The following is a 23,701-nucleotide window of genomic DNA, read 5'->3' on the forward strand; positions in this document are numbered from 1 at the left end:
TTGGAATCAATGGGAGTGACGCACCTAAATACCTTTGAGGATCTGGACCCAGGTTCACTTTGACTTTTCCCCCCAAGAACACAACTACTATTTTTCTGGATAATAAAGTGTTGTGTAAATAGTACAATAAGATTTGCAGAAAGAAACAGCAGAAATCCATGTGGAAAGAAAAGAGTTAAGAATCCAGATGGATGAGGGAGACGCCCATTTTGTTTATCCCTTACAGAGAGCAAGTTTTTATCAGTTGTGGAAAGTGGTGGTTTTCCATTGAGTGGTATGACTGCTATGGCAGCAGATTCTATACACACATGGAACTTATAATATGCTCCTTATTTTCTCTTTATGGATCTGTCTCATCTTGTAATCCCTGGTCAGGAGCTTTACCTAAGTAAGCACTACAGGACAAGGATATTGCAGGGTACTCCTGTAAATGAAACAGATATAAATATGCCACAACATAGTAAGCAGAACTACTGAGTTTGTGAAATAATATAATTCTCTTGAAATCAGGCAGAGTTCAAATTTCAAGATCTACCAAGTCCTGAAGACATGAGTTGATCACTTACCAATAGGAATAAATAGTTCCCCATAGCATAGTATAGGGCAATTAGGTACCATACAGGGTTTTAAAAACCTTGCTCTGAAGCAAATGGTAGTGGTCACAGGGCACTGATCTGTTCCTGCTATGACAATTCCTATGTTTCTCCATCACATATGTTCCACACAGTCATGAAACTGGATTTAGAAAACATCTACTAGTTCATTTTGTCCATCCATGCAAATGGCGAATTGCATATGATGTATTGCAAAATGGTATTTGGTTTTGTGTTGTTCACTTGTAATACTGCAGATTTTCCCATGAGTTTGTGAATGTTGGACTTCAGTCTAGCTCGTATGTAGTTTCTCACCTGTTTATTTGTTGGGGTTACTTGGGGAGAGGATTCTGTGGGATTGGAAATAAGATGATTTGGCATTTTAGTGCTGACCGTTTTACTATCAAAGTTCTTGATGTGACTGGAGGATTTTCGGGAGTGTGTACTTTGCTTGCCAGATGCCACATGCGAAGTCACTGACAGCAGCACAGAACTGCATGGTGTTCTTGAGGAGTAGTTGTTCTTTGGATGAGAAACTACAAAAGAAAAACACTCAGTGTTATCAGGTACATCATCAGCACCAAAACACAAGGCCCAAATGCTTATCTCAGTTACACCAGAATTCAGTGGAGTCATTTCAGAATCAGGTCCATAGCCCCTTTTTTTTCTGCTGTGAATCAGCCTTGTTCCACAAGACGTTTTTGGAGATGAGTGGCCAATCCTGGTGCAACCCACTGACCCTGGTGGAGTTACCCCAGGGATGTGTTCAGCAGACTATCTTGAAGAAGCTCCACAATTTCAAACTTCTTAGGAAGAGGTCAATATTTAGGACAGGCTGCTCTTCCAAAGGGAAATATGGCTCAGAATGCAATAAAAACAAGAGTGGAATTGCCCTGGCATGGGCATCCATATTGGGCAGGCCTGGATCCACATTATGTTTTGCAGGTTTTTTCTCTCTGTGCTACTAACACCCAAATCTCAAATTTCTTTTTATGGATTCAGTCCTGCAAAGTGCTAAGTACTTTCTACTTTCATCAGCTTCACTGCTCAGCAGCCCACAGGACTGGGATCTATGTCAATTTAACTCTTCTTGGGATGCAGTCCGGGTCAGTACTGCTATGGACACAACCCAGCACAGGGCCAGGCACAATGCGTACCCCAAAGGCAGAGAGACATTTTGCTCAGTAGAGCTGCCTGAAGGTAAAAAGCACTGTCCCCCAGGAGTAAAACCAGAGCCTGGATGTCTATATTTGTGTGCTGGGGTGCTGAAGGGAGGTGCTGTTTGTGACACTGGCAGAGAGAGGCTGTAAGCTGGTTTTCAAGCTGTTTTGACGCTGGCTAAGAACTATAAACACACTGTGTAAAGACTGAAGGTATGTGAAACTGTTAAATGAGCAATGAAAGCAGGTCTGCCGTCTCTTCCACTGGGTGTTTCCATTGCCAGCATCAGAAACAGCATCACGCTGATGGCTGCCTCCAGCACTAGACTAGAAAAGGTCAGCTGGATTTGTAGCTAGTATTTTTTTTAACAATAAAAAAATGTAAAATATTGGCTCTTTATTCCTGGTGACTCTTGCTCCTTAGTCTGTGAACATTTTTTCTGGGGCTTAACAAACTCGCTGTAGGTTTCCTCACATTGAAATACTGTCTCAGTGCTTGTAATGTGAAAAACAGAATGTTTTAATGAGCATCCCCTGGCAGCAAAGAGAAAGTCAAGTGCCAGTAATTCCCCCACTGCTCAGGGTCAGTGGGAGTTGTACCCAGTGCCAGCTTAACCCATTGTTGGCCTCTTTGGCAAACAAACACTTGTGGGTCCCTATCTTCTAATATGAACAACAACGAACAGCTGTACAGTACAGTCAGTGTGGGACTGGCCGCTCATTCTGCTGCTGCTAGGTGCACCACTCGCCCTAAATTCCCTGTAAGCTGTAAGTCTGGGTCTGGCCAGAGGACTGGCCAGGTAAGAGGTGCCCCTCCCTGGGCCCCAACCTAGCCCGGCCACCCCTACCCTGGCCCGAACCCAGCTGCAGCCAGTGCCTATCCTGTGGCCCCAGCCCTGGAGCTGCCACGGTGGGGGGAGGGCCCTCTCTTCCCCAGTCCAGGTGCTGCTGCAGGGAGAGAGAGCTGGGGGGAGTCCTCTCTCCTCGCTGTAGCCCCAGAGCACCCTCTGGCACCCCAAACCCCTCATCTCCAACCCCACCCCAGAGCTGGCACCCCCAGCTGGAGCCCTCATTCCTGCACTCAACCCTCTGCCCCAGCCCTGAGCCCCTCATCCCCGGCCCCACCCCAGAGCCTGCACCCCCAGCCGGAGCCTTCACATCCCTGCATCCCAACCTTCTGCCCCAGCCCCGAGCCCGCTCCCACACTCCAAACCCCACCACATGAATACTGTTATGTGCACCAATATGAAGGTGGTAAGTCACACATCACCTCCATATTGGTGCACATAACAAAATTCATTCCATGCATGGGTGGGAAAAGTTAGAGGGAACACTGCTCACCATGATGGAGAGATGGCTGGGCCAAATTTCAGTGAATGGCACTGCTACCTGGCTCATGGGGTTGCACTGCCATTCAGATTTGGCCCAGCCACTCCTCCATCATGGTGAGCAGCACCACAACTAGCAGCAAGATGAGCAGTCAGTCCTAGTGAATCCACAGCATCGCCAGCCTGGCTGTGATGAGTGTATTGCATGGCTGTTCAGTAGGCCCTGGGCCTCCTCCCTGAATTTGGGCCCTAGGTACATGCCCACTTTGTCATCTGATAATCCAATGCTGGTTGTGCCCCTTTACACTTTGGACTGAATTTGGCCTGGAAATTTAAGTGAATTTCATGCTGATAAAAGGCTGCTGAGATGGAGTTTTCAGTCCTTCCACTGAAGAGGCATAGCATGGGTAACAGCCATGCAAGCTTCCTTTTTATGCCAAAACAAGTTGCAAAGGCCATCTCTAGGAGTGAGAGGACAGTCCAGTCTCCATGGCTCATTCAATAATTAACCTCTATAGGGAGCCTGCTAACCCACAGGCCTGATTGTGATATGGATACTTGTCAACTACTACCTTGATGGAGACCACAAACTCATCTCATATATGCCATTGGAAAACTACTTGAGGAATTGTCACTGTTCAATCTCACATGTTTCTGTCACTCCTGCTACCATCCCATTCAAAGGGTTGCATCTCAAACACTTACAGATTTTGGCTTAAAGTTCACTAAAACCAACTCTTCAGTTCTGGATTCCTACAGCACTTCCATAGGGTCTTCAGCCATCTGAGTTTCTGGCCCATTAGCAGTCTCAGAAACGGCTCTGGGGCTGTAAACAGATTATGGCTGCCCCACCTCACTCTGCTCTGACTTCTGATTACAGAACTTCCTTGTCCCACTTTGTCTTACCAGCACATATGATGCCAATATGCATCAATAGCAAGAGATGGTGGGCAGAGTCTTCAGCGTCCAGAGAGAAGGGAAGTTTCCAGCCAGATACATAGTTTTATCTAATGTTCAACATTATTCAGGGAAAATTCCCCTTCTCTCCACCACTAGGATGAAAAAAGAGGTTGCATCCTAATACCAAGTGTATTTACAAACCAAGCACTAGCTAGTTTTTATAATCTCTTATTTATTTATTTTCCACCACTAGGTGACCTCTTAGCAAAAATAATGTACCTCCATACTGCTGAACTGCACAGAGCAAAACAGTGAACTATAGATCTTTCTTTTATAAGAAGAGAGGATGCTGTGAGCTGCGCTGGCATTGAATTCCACCATTCTGTCTTTTTTATGACAGACAGGCTGGTGTGGAAGCCAGTGCAAGCGTCAAGCTACCTGTCATAAACTGGGCTGCTTACTTTTTAACAGAAAATACATATTTTCCTTCAGGAAATTTTAAAAAAGAAATAGTACAATGAAGATGTGTTATATTTTAAAGTGATCTTATACAGATTATTACACTTTGGAGAGAGAGCAACTGGAACACTTGGAAATCTCACTATCCATCACTCATAGATGCATATCATTCCTGTTGCTTTCATTTCACGCTAACAGCTATCTTACGCTGTCAGACCTCCCTGGCTGCTCAAACCCCACAAGTTCCTTGTTAGTTATTCCAGCAAAAAGACCCCAATTCAGCAAAGCCCTTCAGCACATGCTTAGCTATAAGCACATTACTAATTGTTATTTGTACTACAGTGGCGTCTCGAGGTCCCAGTCTTGGTCAGGGTCTCATGATGGTAAGCATTATACAGACACATAGTGACAGACAGTCCCTGCCCTGAAGATCTTACAATCTAAAAAGACAAGCCAAACAAAGGATGGGGGAGAGACAAAGGCCCAGAGAGAGGAACTGACTATTCCAGCAGAACTAGGAATAGAGTCCAGATCTCTCGAGTCCCAGTCCAATGCCCTACTGTCTCATCACTAGCCTTAATAGCAGTAGCCCTACAGATTGCAATGTTCTGAATTCAGTGGGTCAGTTCATGTGCTCAGAGTTAGGTAATTGCATGGATGAGCCAATTAACCTGTGAAGTTCACTGCAGCTGCAGGTTATTTAGGGAAATATTTAATAAAATTAAAGAAGTGAGTATATGTTTACATCAGTAGCAGCTGTGGTTACACTAGCTAGAATGACAATAAAAGAACTTCCAAATCTTTAAGCTTTAGGGCATGAGATAGTTATCATGAGATCACTGTGCGTAATTGGATGCATTATTTGGAAATTCATGCTTTCCTCCAGCACATCTGGGATTGGCCATTAACAGAGACAGGATACTGGGTTAGATGGATCCCTCAGACTGTAATGAGAAATAAGAGAGGTAAAATTTTGCATCCGAGGAACATGAGTTTTGGAGCAGACAACAGTTGTGAGCAGCTTAGTAAATTTACAGAAAGACAGGTGTAAAATACCTTGTGCCAAATTTAGCTTTTGCAAAAAACAATACACATCTTCTGAAATCAGTGCAGTTGCTCCCTCTTATGCCAGGGCTAAATCTGGTCCCTTGACATCATGGTAGCGCAGAGAAGCCAAATAATCACCACAATCACACAACACTTTGAAAATCACCAAAACTTACTTTCTCCGCAGAGCTGAATTTGGGTTTTTAGCTGTTCTATGTCGCAGGAGAACCGGGCAGACCTACCCAGCTCTTCATCATATTTGCGTTCACTCACAAAGTGCTACAAAAACACATGGAAATTAACATTTACTAATATTCTAATGTATCCCACTTCATTATATGGATGGTGAAGAAATCACTCTAATGTTAATTATCCCAAAGTCACTGTAAAGTCTCCGCTGTCTGTCATTCACCAGTGCTCAGGCTCTCTGCACAGAATCTGAGCAAATAAAACAGGAGGAGTTTCCCATCCTGTATTAAGCTCTGGCAGTGTAAAGGGACCTTAAAGTAGGTGTACATTACACTGTACAATACACCAACCACTTTAAGGTCCTTTTTCAATGCCAGAGATGGAATCAGGCTCAAAGTAGCCTGGTGATTGTTAGGCCTCTCAGTGGCCTTTGATTTTGACAGAAAGATTTTGTTGACTCACTTGCAGAACCTGGTGGAAGTGGCTGGGAATGCCCTTTGCTTCCTCCTCTGTGACAGGTACTAAAGGGCAGAAATAAGTCTCTTGACTTCCTTCCTGAGAGCTCTGGCATGTGGGGTTATACAGAGCTCCAACTTGTAGCCCCTCCTGGTCACTGCATATGCCTCCACCAGGAAGGGGAGAGAGCAAGGTATTTTGGTGTGTTACAATAATATACCAGCAGTACTCTGTTCTGGGGTTACCTGTTCACTTACAAGTGCACTTCAGGATACTAGTTACGGTCCAAAAAGCCTTAGCAGCAACTGTTATTGAGGGGATGGCCTTTTTCCTGATGTCACATCACCCCCAGTGTCAGTTTCTGTGCCAAGGCAATCTCAGCAAAGCTGTCACCTGCAGTCTGAGTTGGTGTGCTTCAGAGCACAATACAAGAAGAACCTGATTGACTGATGGATCAATTTGATATTGGGAAAAGGTGCTTGTGTCATTCTGCCACTGTGCAGAGGTTTTTGTTCTTTGGCCTTTAAGCTTACAGGTTCAATGCTGGCCGCAACTAATGGGACTAATACCTCTGGGATGCACACACAGCAGAAGCCCCTGCTACACAATTTAATAGGGTGCAGCTTGGACCTCCTCCAAACTAGTTTCTCTTCATTGGCCAGAAGTACAGAGGCTTGCCCCAAGCAGGCGCCTCTCCCTGCCACATCCACAAACGGTCAGCAACATTCAGGTCCTAAGCATTTATAGCACAAAATAAGGATACAAAGTTATGTTGGCAGCACAGGCTCAGTATCCATGTAAAGAAAGCACACATCAGATGGAAGTGTCTTGGTGGACTAACCTTAATTTCAGCCCTGAGTTCAGCCAGTTGTGTCTCAGCCATCTGACTAGCTAAGTCTGTCAGTCTCTTTAGCTCCTCGGCTCTTTTCTGACGAACAGTCAAGATTTCCACTGCCAAGCAAAAAGGATAATACATTAGTGCTAAGAACGTAATCACTTTTAAACTAATTACTGTCTGTACATTAACACTGTTTGCAGCGTTGTTGTAGCAGTGTTGGCTCCAGAATAGCAGAGAGACAAGGTGGCTGAGGTAATATCTTGTATTGGACCAACTTCTGTTGGTGAGAGAGACAAGCTTTTGAGAGCACAGAGCACTTTTTTAGGTCTGGAAAGAAGAACTCTGTGCAGCTGGAAAGCTCGGAAAAGGAATTATCTCACCCACCTTGTCTCTGTTCATTAACATTGTACATCAACATGTGGAAAACATACAACATGCCAAGCACATTTCCATCCACATGACCCCGTCTGCACCGATTAATCCAAATCAATGGATTTAACATAACCATTTATTGTTAAGAAAGATATGAAATTGACATGCTGCTAGAAAATCAAAACCCCCACCCAAAGTTAAACCTGCCCTTCCGCATTTAGACAGATGGTACACATGGTGTTTTGAGCTTTTTCCAATGCTTTTTTTCTAAAGCACAAAATCATCAAAGACTCAGCTGAGATGCAGGAAGTGACTTGAGCCAACAGCCGGGTGCATGATGTCTTTTATTTAGATGTGATCATTTTATCCCCTTCTGAAAGAATTCTGTTAATATATAGTTTGTCTAAGCTATAAGAGTTATGGTTTTGCTTTCAAGTACAGATTACGCTCTTATGCAGTTTATCTAATGAAGCCATATTCCATTTATGTAACAAATTCTAAATGCGTATGATTTTTATGAAAAATATTAAATATATAAGACTTCACAGGTTGTATACTCTGTATAAGGAAATGATTATTTTACACTCCCTAATCTGCTATTAGAAAAAATTATTATGAACCACAATAGCAATGGCCAACCCTTTCTTAATTTTTAGGGTTATATAACATGACAAATTGTGGAGGACAATGAAATTGGCAGTTGTCTAAACACTGATGATCCATGTATTTTCAAAATCTGATTCAGCAATAGGGAAATGGTAAGGTTTTCATTTATGCAAAGGTGTTCTTATGGCTGAAGCACAGGCCTGGGAGCCAAGAGACCTTGGTACACATCCTCAGCTGATGTAAACTGTTACAGTTGGTTGACTTCCATGGAGCTCTGACAATTTACGCCAGCTGGATCTACCCCTAATTTCTGTGCTTGCTTTGCCACAGATTTCCTGAGTGACATTAGCTCTTAGGGCTTATGTACCCAGGGAAGTTATTGTGTAATAAGCTAGGATGTGACTTTAGAGTGCAGACACTCTTACACTGTAGTCAGAGTGACTTTTTGTGATTTAGCTAAATTAATCCACACAAAGCCCTTTGAGTGCAGAATAACAGCATCCAGGCAGGGAGTTAGTGTGGAACAGCTATTGTGTTTTAAAATTCACACCCTATTTTACTGCACACTAACATCCCACGTAGACAAGCCCTTACACATTTTTTTGTGCCTCCGTTATACCATCATTAAAATGAGGTGCAATATGACTCAATCATACAGAGGGTTTGTGTCGCTTAATCCCCTAATTTTTGTAAAAAGCTTTGAGGTCCTCAGATGGAAGGCTCTGTGGCAGTAAAGAGCACTGATTGTTATGCTTAAGTGGTGGCCTTTTACTTTGCTCCTTAGCTGATCTTTTCATTCCACCCATCATCCTGAGCCATACGTGGGATATGGCCTCCAGTGTTGTTACGTGGGGAATCCCTGTTGGACTGGTAAACAAGTCACTACGTTTTATAGTGATCACCTTGCTTATACTTTACTCTTTGCTGAAGGATTATTTTAAATTGTGCTAACTGTGCTGTCTCTTCAGGTTCAGGACCAAATTTTCCAAAGTGACTGTCCAAATCATGTGCTCAAATTCCACAGCTGCAGATGCACACTGGCACGTAGTACACATGCAAATACTTATTTTTGCACACTGTTAAGGTTACCAGTTTGGGAAATTTGACCTACAGAAATAGTACAAATGATCATCAGTTAAATAATCCTCCCATGTGGCAGAAAGATGTGAAGATAAATAACAACATAATTATTAATTAATACTACACACATTTCAGTAATAACAGCAACCTGAAGATCTAAAAGCACTTTACAGACCCTAATCCTCACAATAGCCCTGAGAGACAGCAGAAGCTGCAATTTAAAGAAAGGCACAGAAACCTGCCCAAGCACACACATAGTGTCAATGGGAGAACAGGGAATTGAATCCAAAGTGACATATTAATACAACACAAACTCAATAGGTACATCCTAAGTTAGTATCTCTGTATAATACAACTAGTTTTACTTAACCCAAAAAGTGGATTCTAGCCTCAGACTAGATTAATGTGTAGCCCTCTAATAACATTTCTAAAATGTGGCTTTATTTGAGCATTGGATCCTGCTCCACTGACATCAATGGGAATTTTGCCATTGACTTCACTGGAAGCAGGAGCACGTCCACCAGGTGATTATAACAGTCTCTGCAGGTAACCAAGGAACTGCTGGCATGTTTCTATCATCATCATCTTAAAAAAAAGATCCCCCCAGAACTCCAGATCCACATGTCTATCACGTTTGTGTTAGAAGATCTCTCAAAAGAAACATTTTAAGAGTACATTATGGTCAAACTTTGCTAGAATAATTTGTTCTCTTTGGCCTCCACACATGTATAGTCATAAGGAACTTATCTGAAAACACAGATTTGTTGTTGTTGTTGTTGCTTTAAACACCTTTCAGCTAACTCAAGATCTACATACAAATGCAGCACTCAAGAACATGTGTACTTGTGACCTGCCCCCATAGCGCTTTAGGTTCATAAACCAATGAAAGGCTGATAGTATCTTCATCAGTGCCAGACAAAATCTTCTTACTGAGTTACTAATATTGGGGCAAATCCTGAGCTCATTGCTCAGCCTTTTTAGTCCTTACTCAGACTTACTCCCACTAGAGCTGGTTTAAAAGTGTTATTTCTAATGTGGGGTGTACCACTGCTGCTGCAGTGTCCCATTAAATCATTGTGTGTTACCTTCTCCCCCACCGGAATACACCTATCTAGATGACATCTACACAAAAGACAGAAATTAGATGAAAGTCGGGAATGCATTTGATCAGATTTGCCTCAACAGATAATTAGGAAAACAGGTTTTGATCAACATCTGTTTTTTAAGATACCTTTTAAATTTATGAGCATAATTACAACTTTCTCTCCTGATGAGGTAAAGCCCCAAATATAGCTGTATTATGTGATATTTCACTATATATCTTCACATATTCGAAGTCATGTATATAGTACTATAGTGAACCTAATGAGATATATTTTACTGTTTCACCATTAGCAAATGACTGCAGGGATTGAGAAAGGAAAATGTTAGAAGCACTCTACAAGCTGTAAAAGTAGGTTAAGTCTCAGCTTTGAAATCTCTAGATTACTTGGGATCATAGGTTTAAATCTTAACCACGTTGATTCTTCAACCCTCTACGGTAGACAAAATGATTTCCATGTGTGTATCAGGGTCCTATCAGCAGTTAAAATATATATGTCACTAAAGTCAGTAGGTAAGTTTCTGAATACATGCAGGGGCAGATCTGTCATAAGAAGGTGCCGTATTTACAGTCACTTTTCAGAACAAAAACATACTTTAAAAACTGAGGTTCTGTCCATTCAGAGTCATTAAAAATCCCATGGACATTTTCATAAGAGAAGGCATTTGGCTGCGTGTATACAGGACTCAATCCTGCAAACCTGGTGCAGACAAAACTCCCATTGATAGCAATGGGGATTCCACACATGGAATGTTTGCAGGACTGGATGTTTAGTCTATAAAAAGTGTGTTGAGTCATTCAGAATGAAAGGTGCCATATAAATAGAGAACACTAGAGAATTAGTGATGTCACCACATCCAAATATTCTGAAGGGTTAATAAGTTCCAAGGCAAAAGAGTGACTTCTTGACTATAGGAAATTCTGCAGCCATCTTTAGATTCTGACATGCCTGCATTATTGACTATTACTAAGGCTATGTTTTAGTCACAGGTATTTTTACTAAAAGCCATGGACAGGTCATGGGCAATAAACAAAAATTCATGGCCAGTGACTTGTCCATGACTTTTACTAAAAATACCTGTGACTAAAGCTTGGGCCGGGGGTTCTCTGGGGGTGATGATCTGGGGGTGCTGCTGGTCCGAGGGGGCGGCAGGGGGGGTTGCAGTGGCAGCACATGGCTCTCGCTGGTGCTGGGGTAGGGGGAAGGGTTGGCGGGGCCAGCAGGCTCCCTACCGGGCTCTGCACAGCTTCCTGGAAGCAGCCAGCATGACCCTGCAGCTCCTAGGGGAGGGAAGGCCAGGGGAGCTCTGTGCACTGTCCCTGCCATGAGCTTCAGCTCTGCAGCTCCCATTGGCAGGAACCGCAGCCAATAGGAGCTGCGGGGGCAGCGCCTCCAGGCAGGGGCAGCGCATAGAGCCTCCTGGCCCCTCTGCCTAGGGCTACAGGGATGTGCCAGACACTTTCGGGGAGCCCCCCCCGATGTAAGCACCACCCTGCACCCCAACCCCCAGCCCTGAGCCCCTTCCCACACCCAAACTGCCCCAGCAGTGGCCGGTGCGACTGGTCCAGGAGCTGCCTGATCTGCTCGGGCAGCCCTGGAGGCAGCCGCACTGACGGCTGCAGAAGTCACAGAGGTCACAGAAAGTCACGGAATCCATGACTTCTGTGACAGATGCGGAGCCTTAACTAATACATGTTAACACTCCAGCTGAATTTATAGGGATGGAAATCTATTAAACTTTGGTACACAATTCTTTTAGCCAGAACTTGTTAAGGAAGTGGTAGAGAATACCAAAGGTCCTGTCTACAACGAACAGTGCTGTAATGCTGCTAGAGGAATTGATTTACTACTACATTTTTCTGCAGAATCAAAAACACATGTTCTTCCAATTCTTCCAAAACACACAAAGGCTCTCTAGTATGTTTTCTACTTACTGGTTTCTTCTTTAACTTTATCAACTTCTGCCATTAATGACACTTCTTTGTCTATGATGCTAAAAAGGAAAAAAAAATGATTTAACCCAAGATAAAACTATGATGTAAAGCAAAACTAAAATATATCTTGTACTAATAAATGCTATTATACAAAAGACTTCAGAACATTGTTACTGAGAATTTTGGAATTAATAAAGAGAAAAATTAAATGGAAAGAGATAAAATAACTAGAAACTAACTGAATACAGCAGACAGTGCTAACCAATCTCTAATGAAAGTTAATGCATTATTAGCCAGACACTATCCTTTTGCATTTATATGCAGATATCTCTGATCTAGCTGCACAAGTACTATCTGGGTGCAATGGTACTCAAGTCCATATTCTCACTTCTGGATTAGTAAAATGCACCCCAGCTAATATCCATGTTGACCTGGTTTACCTCACAGTGCAGTTTGTTACAACAATGTAATTATGGCCATGAGCTAACATCTTTCTCTCCTTAAATGACCAGGGAACAAGTTTCTCCAGAACATGGTATTTTAATCAAGTAATTAGTCTGTCCTTATTTAAGGAACATAACCCTTGGCACATCACCCAGCAAGGTCACTAGCTGGAAGATTCACCCTCCTTGCCCAGTTTTTGTAGGATTTATGGGACGAGACAGGTACATGGTTGACTTCCCTCCCACCTTCTTCTCCTGCAGAGCTTCTGAGCTCCCCCATTCAAGCAGAACTCCTGCAACCCTCTGCCACAGCACTCCCCAGTCCCCATCTGTGCTTTTTAACTGGCAAAATGCAAGCAGACAGGTAGATCTGTTGAGAGTTAACAGTGGGTCAAAGGAACTTTTAACATAATGATGCAATTTAGTGAAGTAACAGCACTAGAGAGCTCCCCAATAGATGGTGCTTTTGTACACAGCTCTTATATAAATCTCTACCCCGACATAATGCGACCCAATACAACATGAATTCACATATAACACGGTAAAGCAGTGCTCCAGGGGGGAGGGGAGGGGCTGCGCACTCTGGCAGATCAAAGCAAGTTCAATATAATGCGGTTTCACCTATAACATGGTAAGATTTTTTTGGCTGCCGAGGACAGCGTTATATCGGGGTAGAGGTGTACTTTGTAAAAGAGTTCTTGTTTATTAACTATTATCAACATTTTAATTTTTCAGTTTTGCAGAACCAAAAGGGTTTTGGTCTTGCTTTTAAAAAAAGGGATGGCAAGTAGGTCAGATACCACAAGTGAAATCAGGCAGGCCATTACTGGGGGAAGTGGAAAGTTCAGCTCTTACAACAGAAACATCATAAAATCATAAGCCGTGGCACAGAATGAGATATTAGGAGTTCAAGACCTAAAAATAGCACCATGAACTAGAGCTTTCTTTCTGACTCAAACCTTACTGATGTGAGGAGACTCACAGAAGTCAATGGAACTGAAACCTTACATGAATAAGGCAAGGTTGATCAGGCCCTTTACATCTGGGTTGTTATTCTTTGAGTACTCTTAACATAATTGCATTGGATGATGTGATTTGTATGAAAAGCAAGGGACAGTGCAGCTTCACACCACCCCCAGTACAGGTTTGTGCCTCTTTGACACAATTGGGCCCATAAAAGGAACAATTATATTAGCAATTCATGTGTAAATACAGATATTAATGTACATGTGGTCCTACAGCCCAATAAAGAGTATAAACCAAGAGTATGTATGTGATGTAACAGCAAGGTGAAGTGTAGTTACACACAGTGTAAGCCTAGAGTATGTATGCAGCAGTAACACAAAATGTGGTTATAGATAGGCTCACTTGTAATTATAAAATTGCTTCCTCTTGGCAAAGACCAACTGTATGCGCTTTAACTGTGCATAGTCCTTTGTCAGGAGTCTATATTCTGCATTGGCAGATGGATGAAACAAGAACTAGAGATGGGCTTGGAGTACAACTCTGCCTGTGAACAGTCCCTCCTTTTAGTAAAGTTCATATCCTAATCCAAACTTTGCACCTCTCTTCTGTCTACAATGGGCCAAACCAAAACCCCACATCCAAACACTCCCAAATTTTGGGGTTGTTCAGATCAGATCTGAACTTTGTAGCTAGCACAAGTCTTTTCCATCTCTAGCTATACAGCCTGTCTGGTACTAGGAAACTGAACAATCAGCCCATTAAGTCTCAATCACACCTTCTAAATCAGCATTGAAAATGTTGTTTTTTTCCCTAGTCTACACTAACACACACACAGAGTTCATTACAGGTTCAGAGGCACCCACTGCTGATAAACAGTTTCAGCAATTCAGTTTCCTGTTATAGACTATAACTCACAGGATACAAGAATATTTGTGTAAAAGCAAATACAGGCCATGATTCTTCTCTCTCTTACTCTTACACTGAAATAACTTTGCTGACTTCCCCATCCTGCATGCCCTTTTAGGCAGCTGTGACTTGGCCCATAATATATGCAATAGTTTAGAATGCACGAGAGCAAGAGTTCAGTCCTGCAGTTTCAGTACTGTGATCAAAAAGCTCTCATGAACTCAATGGGAGTTGTGTGGATAATGATTGGCGAACGAGGTCTTAAAGCAGCAAAGAATCCTGTGGCACCTTATAGACTAACAGATGTTTTGGAGCATGAGCTTTCGTGGGTGAATACCCACTTCCTCAGATGCATGTAGTGGAAATTTCCAGGGGCAGGTATATATATATGCAGGCAAGCTAGAGATAATGAGGTAGTTCAATCAGGGAGGATGAGGCCCTGTTCTAGCAGTTGAGGTGTGAAAACCAAGGGAGGAGAAACTGGTTTTGTAATTGGCAAGCCATTCACAGTCTTTGTTTAATCCTGAGCTGATGGTGTCAAATTTGCAGATGAACTGAAGCTCAGCAGTTTCTCTTTGAAGTCTGGTCCTGAAGTTCTTTTGCTGCAGGATGGCCACCTTAAGGTCTGCTATAGTGTGGCCAGGGAGGTTGAAGTGTTCTCCTACAGGTTTTTGTATATTGCCATTCCTAATATCTGATTTGTGTCCGTTTATCCTTTTCTGTAGCAACTATCCAGTTTGGCCGATGTACATAGCAGAGGGGCATTGCTGGCATATGATGGCGTATATTACGTTGGTGGACGTGCAGGTGAATGAACCGGTGATGGTGTGGCTGATCTAGATATGTGGGCAGAGTTGGCATTGAGGTTTATTGCATGGATTGGTTCCTGAGCTAGAGTTACTATGGTGCGGTGTGCAGTTACTGGTGAGAATATGTTTCAAGTTGGCAGGTTGCTTGTGGGCAAGGACTGGCCTGCCACCCAAGGCCTGTGAAAGTGTGGGATCATTGTCCAGGATGGGTTGTAGATCCCTGATGATGCGTTGGAGAGGTTTTAGCTGGGGACTGTATGTGATGGCCAGTGGAGTCCTGTTGGTTTCTTTCTTGGGTTTGTCTTGCAGTAGGAGGCTTCTGGGTACACGTCTGGCTCTGTTGACCTGTTTCCTTATTTCCTCGTGCGGGTATTGTAGTTTTGAGAATGGTTGGTGGAGATTTTGTAGGTGTTGGTCTCTGTCTGAGGGGTTAGAGCAGATGCGGTTGTACCTCAGTGCTTGGCTGTAGACAACGGATCGTGTGATGTGCCCGGGATGGAAGCTGGAGGCATGACGGTAGGCATAGCAGTCGGTAGGTTTTCGGTATAAGGTCTTAAAGGATTCACCAGAGCATTGGAAACTACAAGTTAGTTGTGGTATAAACACCTGACTAATGTACAAGAATTCCAAGTGGAAATGGTTGTTTGTAGTGCCGTTGTAGCCATGTTGGTCCCAGGATATTACAGAGACAAAGTGGGTAAGGTAATATATTTTATTGGCCCAACTTCTGTTTGTGAGAGAGACCAGCTTTTGAGCCACATAGAGCTCTTCTTCAGGTCTGGGTTTCCATTTCAGACAGCTACGTTCAGTATCTTCCACTGTTGCATGCAGTGTAGTTGTAGTTGTGTCAATCCCAGGACCTGAAGAAGTAGGACCTGAAGAAGTGGTTCAATTGGTGCTCAATATTCTCCAGGCATATGACTAGACTTAGGATCCAAATGGGCAATTGATAATTCCAGCTTATTGCTCGGAAAAGCAATAGCTTCCCAGAATCTATTTCCTATTAATCATTCATGACCACACAGGGTATTGAACTTCCTTGGCTGAATTCTCCAGGTGACAACAGTGAATCTTGAAAATTGCACACAAAACAAACCAAAAAGGCACTTACAAAAGTGCATCCACAGTATGCCACAGGTTATATAAACACAACCTTCAGATTGGGAAAAAAATAAAGAAACACCAACCAATAAGTCCATGTAATCAGAGTTCACAAAAAAGGCCTGGGCCAAACCACTTCAGACCAGCTCTCTCCCCATTCCAATAATAGATCTTTGAATATATGCTAAATTGCTTGGCCAGTTACATTATATTTTGATTCCAAATAAAAAAGCTTTTATTACCAAAGGAAGAACGAGATCATAGCAGCCCCAAATTTCTTGTATATTGTACACTTAATCACAGTAATAACTTGTCATTTTCTAGATAAATTTTCACTCTTGATCTATTCTAGTTGGCTAATAAAGAACTCCTCAGGAAGGTGCTCAGATACAACACAGAAGTTCCTAGATAGACAGGAATGATTTTGAAATTGCCTTCACAGCTATTAACTGTAATTGAAGATTGAGGCAAAAACAAATGTGACATGTCTGTGGTTCATTTGCCACCAGCAGAATAAATAATATGTTAGACTAAGCTAATTTAAGGACTAGATTCTCAGCTGGTGTAAATGACATGGCTCCACTGAAATCAAAGGAGGTACACTAATTTATACTAGGAGAAGATCTGGCCCCATATCTCTAGTACACAGATTCTATATTATAGAAGGAGCATGGCATACCTAATCCCAGCAAGTGGCTGCAAATCAATGGTTCTTAAAATGGAAATCACAAATCACCAATACATCATGAAGGATTTGTATGAACTAACTGAAGGACTATGCCTTTCCCCAGTGAATGTCTAATGCCAAATAGCACTGGAAGGTGGCGAGTCAGTGTAGTCCGTTTCTCATTCATTCATGGCAGGACCAGGGTCTGCTGGGAGTGAAACTGACTAGTCAGATTCAATTCCCTTTTCAGCAGAGCCCTGTGCAAAAGGAAGTTAGTGCAGAACTCTCTTAACTCTTCACTTGCCAATGGAACTTCACAGAGAAGGGAACATATGAAAAAGAGTGACAAACAGAGCGGAAAAAAGATACAAGACAAAAGTACACAGAAAGAAGAAAAATAAATAAGTGTATATCTACCCTGAAATTGAAGGTGTGTTTGCAGCTTGTGGAGACACACCCGCAGCAGCAGTACGGACACTATACAAACTTGTCCTAAACCCTAGGTAAGTAACTGCGTTGCTAGCCCACACTGGGTCTGTGCCACCACCTATTCACTGCCAGTTTTAGCCACATTAGCTAAATTAAATCAAGCATAGGTATGTCTATTGGAGCTGCAATCACCCCTCCAATTGCAATGTAGACATTACCCCAAGAGAGAGACATGGATGTAAAGAAGAAAGAAGACAAGTGGATGCTTCTGGGGCTGGTGTTGAGGCAAACCCATTTCCCTGCTATCTTTAGGGTATGTCTACACTGCAAATAAAAACTGCTGGCTGTCCTGTGCCAGCTGGCTTGGGCTGTGGGGCTGTTTAATTGTAGTGTAGATGACCAGGCTTAGGCGGGAGCCTGGACTCTAGGACTCTGTGAGGTGGGAGAGTCCCAGAGCTCAGGCTGCAGCCCAAACCAGAATGTCTACATCTCAATTAAACAACCCCACAGCTTGAGCTGTAGGGGCTTTGGCGGCGGATCCTTCAGTGCCACTGAAGACATGCAGAGCTAGTGAAGGGCCTGCCACCAAAGACCCAGAGCGCCGCCTTGTCAGTAAAGGTGCTGCCAGGTGAATAAAAGCACCACAGCAGGTTGTGCCTTTTTTTTGTGAGTGAGTTAAAAAGGCACCACTTTTGGGGAATATGCTCAGGGGGAGTGGCTGCTCCCTCTGCTCCCCGCCCCCCCCAGCTATGCTACTGTCCACAGTATGACCTTTGCTTGTTGTAAATTGGCTCTCTGAATGCCTTTAACATCAGGGGTCGGCAACCTTTCAGAAGCGGTGTGCCGAATCTTCATTTATTCACTGTAATTTAAGGTTTCACATGCCAGTAATCCATTTTAACATTTTTAGAAGGTCTCTTTCTACAAGTCTATAATATGTACCTAAACTATTGTTGTATGTAAAGTAAGTAAGGCTTTAAAAATGTTTAAGAAGCTTCATTTAAAATGAAATTAAAATGCAAAGCCCCCCAGACTGGTACCCAGGACCTGGGCCGTGTGAGTGCCACTGAAAATCAGCTCGTGTGTCGCCTTTGGCACCCCTGCCATTGGTTGCCTATCCCTGCTCTACATTATGCCTCAATATTGTCACTTTCAGACCTCATCTACTGATGAAGTTCAAAAAACTCCCAAGTTTGAGGTGATTGCCTCTAACTCTCTCCGCTCCAGCTCTAGTCATTATTAATAACCTATTATTCCTGAAAAGTGGCAATAAAAGGAGGAAACCTGATGTACTACTGAATGTGTGGTGTTGGCATAACATAAGAATCTAATCCGGAGATGCTATTCCGGAAGGGTATTAATATAAGGTGCTATTTGTGCTGCCTTCCTGGCAACCATACTAAACCCAAAATAAAACTATTTCTGTACTGTGGGGTATATATCAATCTTCCATTCCAGCATGACAACGAATTCATTTCTTATAGCAGCCCCTGGGGAGAGAGGGGACTAACTAGGTAGAAAAAGGAAAAATGAAAGAGAAGAAATTCTTGTTTCAAAAGAAAAGACAATACCTGCCTAGAAAGGAAAAGCTTCACATAAATCAGGCTATGCTATGACAGGAGGCAGGGTTTGAAGTTCAATGGGCCTGATTCTCCTATGATTTACCCTTGTAAAACTCCATTGACTTTAACAGAGTTACGCCAGCAAGACGTTAAAATCAGGCCCCAGGAGCTACTCCAACCAGTGCTGGGGGACAAATCAGCATCTGGCAACCCCAGAATGGGGGAGGTGCAAAGATGCCCCCTCCTCCCACCATTCATGCAGTCCCTGGTCTGAATTCAGCTTTGTTGTATTTGGCCCAAAGGATTTACTGTAACAATGGAGATACTGAATTTTCGCAAGGAAACCAGCACCTTTTATAATTTTACCATGGAGATAGAATGCATTTCAGCTTGAAGGCTAAAGAAGGTGTGGTCAGAGGGGACACATTAGAACATGGGTTCTCAAACTTTTTCTTTCTGAGTCTCCCCACCCCTCTTTGCCACGTGCTATAAAAATTCCACAGCCCACTCATGTCACAATAACTGGTTTTCTGCATATAAAAGCCAGGGCCAGCATTAGGAGGTAGCAACCAGGGCAATTGCCTGGGGCCTCATGCCACAAGGGCCCCTGCAAAGCTACCTTGATCAGGCTTTGGCTTCAGCCGTGAGTGGCGGGGCTCAGGGCCTGGGCTTCAACCCTATGCAGTGGGGCTCTGGCTTTCTGCCCTGGGCCCCAGCCAGTTTAATGCCGGCCTTGCTTGGTGGCCCACCTGAAACATGATTTCAACCCCCCAAGGGGCCTTGGAACCCTGTTGAGAACCACTGCATTAGAGGACTGCAATAGGGCTTATCCTTTGGAACTGGAGACTGGGTTGCTTTTCATGGTCAGGGATATTTTGTGGTTGGGATCAGCAGACAGAAAGTTGGATTGTTGAATTAGAAGTAGTTCAGCCTTTCCTTAGTGAGGAAAAGGTTGTGCACTGAGTCAGCAGAAAAATGCTCAGGGCTGGGGAGTTACTGGGGATTTGACAGCTGGGGATTCAGAGACCTACAACATACAGGGCCTCCTTGTGACTGTGTCCTGTCTTGCGTGAGAATTCCACCGATTTTGGTTTTTACAAGTATGTATTCCTTAAAAATCAATTATTTTAACGGCAACCACTTTAGGTCCATTGAGTGCTTATAAGATGTAAGTGAAAATTTTCTTCTAGAAGTTTACAAAACAATGTTGGCTGCACACTTTATTAGCTACCAAGTTGAGGAATCATTTTAAGAGAAGGACTGGATGGCTCCAGTAGATGGATATGGAGGCTTTTGCCTTCAGGCCATTTGTAGGGACATAGCAATTTAAGATGAAAAAGATGTATTAGATCTTCACTTCTGTCCTCCTACAAGAGCAGGTTATAGTCCTCTGTCACAGGATTTATCAAATGTGAGCTGTTGTTAAAAATTTATACAATACATAGGTTAAAAAAAGTGTCTGAATATCTGGGTATAGTGCTTAGATTATCCACAAATAAAATGTTTATTTTAAAAGTCATAAAATACATAGAGTACATAATCAGCAATAACCCACATTTAGGTAAATAAATTTAAAAATACAGTTTAGATATTAGCATTCAAATATTCAGGTACATCACTCATTAAAAGTTATACAGAGAGTTGGTTGTGGAAAGCAAATATATTAATGAGTGAAGATTGTCCCTCAGTAATTGGGAATTAGAAAATTCAATCCTATCTTAGCCAAAAGGCCAAGAAGCCAAATCAAATCAGTAGTGACCAAAAACTATTACCATTTGACAGTTGTTTTGGGGCCTGTGCCAAATGAACTGGTTGTCTCAGTCAGATCCTCGTGGACAAGTGTCTACCTCACAAAGCCACCATGACTTGCTGGCAGCATCAGAAGAGATTTTAAGGGTTAAAGAGGCACAGAGACTGAACTATCCTCTTCCATGAAACGGGGTCACTTCAGGGCTTAGTTTAAAGTTGCCACATATAGGTATTTTTCCTAAGGATTAAACAAATCATGCTGTGATGTTGCATCATCACATACTAATAAAACATCACATCTGAAAGAAATCTCGGACTCTTTAATGGCCTAATCCAAAGACTATTGAAGTAATGGGAAAGAAGCGCATTGACTTTAATGGCCTTTGGATCAGGCCCTAAATATCCTGCGAAATTTTGTGACAGTTGGCAACCCACTGAAATATTATAGGGAAGGCTGAGAGAAGCTTATGATCACTACCGTACCTGATCTGAGGATACACAGCAATTCAAGGGACACTTAATGTAGTCTAGGCCCCCAGGATTAGTTTTATAGTATGTCTCTGACCATTACTTTTCATTTTGTGTATGTACTTACCTCCTAAAGTTAATATATGTGATCCAATGGTGGAATGGAAAGGTGATTACATGAGACAAAGCTCTATAATGATTTTATGTTTAGAAAAAAGCAGTCTCTTTGATTCAAAAACACAAATGTTATGTCTGTTAAACATACAGTACAAGAAGCTAGAATGATTTGAGTGCATATATATGCATGACCTGAGATCTGTAACAGGTGATTAAAAGCTTTGTAACATTCCTGAAGCAATGCTGCATGCCTGGAGAAATGGCTTTCTTTATAGTAATAATCCCATAAGAATAGTCATTAGATGACATATTTTGCAACACTTCAGTAAACAGCATTCTTACATTATTAGTTCAACTGTATTTGAATTTTCATGGAACCCAAAGTTTCTTATTTGATCACTGTATTAGTATATACATAGTATTTGCATAGCAATCAAGATTAGGCTCATTTTCATTCTGGCTACAAAGGCAGTCTGATGGAAAGCAGACAAACATGAGACGTGGTAAATCAATTTCACCGAAATCCTCTCTCTCTACAGTGCACCGGCTGATAATAGCGTAAGTGCCCATGGGCTTTTCATTATGTGAGTTTACTTTAAGTCATTGTCGTATACCTACCTTTACTAATATAATTCTATCTAATAACTCTTGATTATAGTGGTGCCTACGAATACTGTAGTAGTTATAGGTCTGTTTGCATTTTTCTTTACAAATCACTTTACAGTCAGCTAGGAATTTATAACCTGGCTATAAAAAGTGTTTTGGCTAAAAACTGGCATAGTGGGCCTCAGCATGGGAGAGCATTTTTATTTTTATAACTTAAAAAAAACAAAAGGATCTCTTTTACAGTTTTAAAATTAGGGAGCACAGAAAAATTAGGCTTTGGGGGGATACTGGGCTAACCAAGAAATAGCTTTGTTTTTAAAGCTGAAATCTCACAGCTTATTAGCTCATAGTACAAACCAGGCTCATTGCTGATATTTTCAAAGAAAGAAAAAAATAGATGAGATATTAACACTGAAAAAGAATCTATTTACCATTTACAACAATTACTTTTCAGGAGAAGTTTTACCATACTTCTGGTATTCATGAGTCATAAAAAGCAAATCTGTGCTATTGGTCATAGTTAAGTTTTTGTCAGGAATATTTAAAGTCATGGACAGGTCACAGGCAATAATAAAAAATTCTCAGAAGCCATGACTGGTCTGTAACTTTTACTAAAAATACCCATGACAAAATGGGAAGCCTGGGCAGCTGCAGTGGGTGGAGGAGGGGTGCGGCTGGGAGCTCCAGGCTCCCCCTCCACTGGCGACTCCAAGCTGCGGGGATCCCCCCGGTCTCCCATGGCAGCCGGGAGCTCTGGGGATCCTCCCTACAGCCTGCTGCGGCTGGGAGCTGCCAGGGTCCCCCCAGCCACCCGCAATGGCCAGGAGCAGTGGGGATTCCCCCTGCCACTGGGTCCCTGCTGTTGCCCATGATGTTGGGAGCAGTGGGGATCCCTCATGCTATCCACAGTAGCCAAGAGCGGCGGATCCCCTCTGCTGCCCATGGTGGTGGGGGTCTCCTTTGTCGGCCAGGAGTGGCGGATCCCCCCGTTGCCCATGGTAGCAGGGAGCTGCAGGGCTTACCCCTGCCACCCGTGGTGGCTGGGAGCTGTGGGGGTAGCCAGCACTGGCTAAAGTCACGGAGGTCTTTGGAACTCATTGATTCCGTGACTAAATGACATCCTTAGTCACTGTCTATGGGCACACCATGACATATTTAGTCAGGTATGTAATTATACACTGTGACGAAGTGGGCGATTTTCTTGCTTTTTCCTTGTTTTTCCAATCGGTTGCATGCAGAGAGGGTGGGACTCAGTTTCCCTGGGTATTACTGGTTTAACGAGGTGAGGGGAGAGGGAGTTTGTTGTTACATAAGACTGGAGAGGGAACTCAGGACCCCAGCCAATGGCCTGGAGGATGGATACCTCAGCAACTGGTGACCTGATGACCTGGTGACCCAGAGGCCAAGGTCAGGAGTTGCAGCCGGTTCTGGTCAATGGGAGGACAGTGGACTGTAAAGAGAGGACCCTGGTAACCTAACCAGCCGGTTCTCCAGCCAGAGGGGGCCAGAGGATAGCAGAGAAGAGAGGAGACCCAGGCGACCCTGTTTACTTGGAGAGAAGACAATGGACACAGGCGGGGCTTGGGGCCAGTGATATCAGATGCCCAGCTGGAAAGCAGGGGGGCTTGGGACTGGAGAGAGGGAGCAGGCAGAGCCCTCCTGGATGCAGGAGAGACTGGGATGTGCTATGCTGAGGGCAGCCAGGCCTAAGGCCCTGACAGTTTCCTGTGCTGTGTTCAACGCTCAATAAACCCTCCTATTTTACGCTGGCTGAGAGTCACTCTGGTCTAGAGAACAGAGTTGCATCATCCCC

The 23,701-nt window shown here is 43.1% G+C and overlaps 1 protein-coding gene across 7 annotated transcripts in view; it reads right to left on the reverse strand.

Annotated features, from left to right (window-relative positions):
* Nucleotides 1-23,701, reverse strand: part of SPATS2L (spermatogenesis associated serine rich 2 like) — a 125,294-nt gene that overhangs the window by 5,149 nt on the left and 96,444 nt on the right. For all 7 annotated transcript variants that reach the window (XM_030579693.1, XM_030579699.1, XM_030579698.1 and 4 more), the window contains 4 exons: nucleotides 12,066-12,124; nucleotides 6,974-7,083; nucleotides 5,664-5,766; nucleotides 909-1,129 (listed from right to left, as the gene is read on the reverse strand). In XM_030579693.1, the coding sequence (XP_030435553.1) occupies nucleotides 909-1,129; nucleotides 5,664-5,766; nucleotides 6,974-7,083; nucleotides 12,066-12,124 (493 nt within the window). The remainder of the gene's footprint in view (nucleotides 1-908; nucleotides 1,130-5,663; nucleotides 5,767-6,973; nucleotides 7,084-12,065; nucleotides 12,125-23,701) is intronic.

Source organism: Gopherus evgoodei, chromosome 11 (genome assembly GCF_007399415.2).
Source record: "Gopherus evgoodei ecotype Sinaloan lineage chromosome 11, rGopEvg1_v1.p, whole genome shotgun sequence".
Classification (NCBI taxonomy): Eukaryota; Metazoa; Chordata; order Testudines; family Testudinidae; genus Gopherus; species Gopherus evgoodei.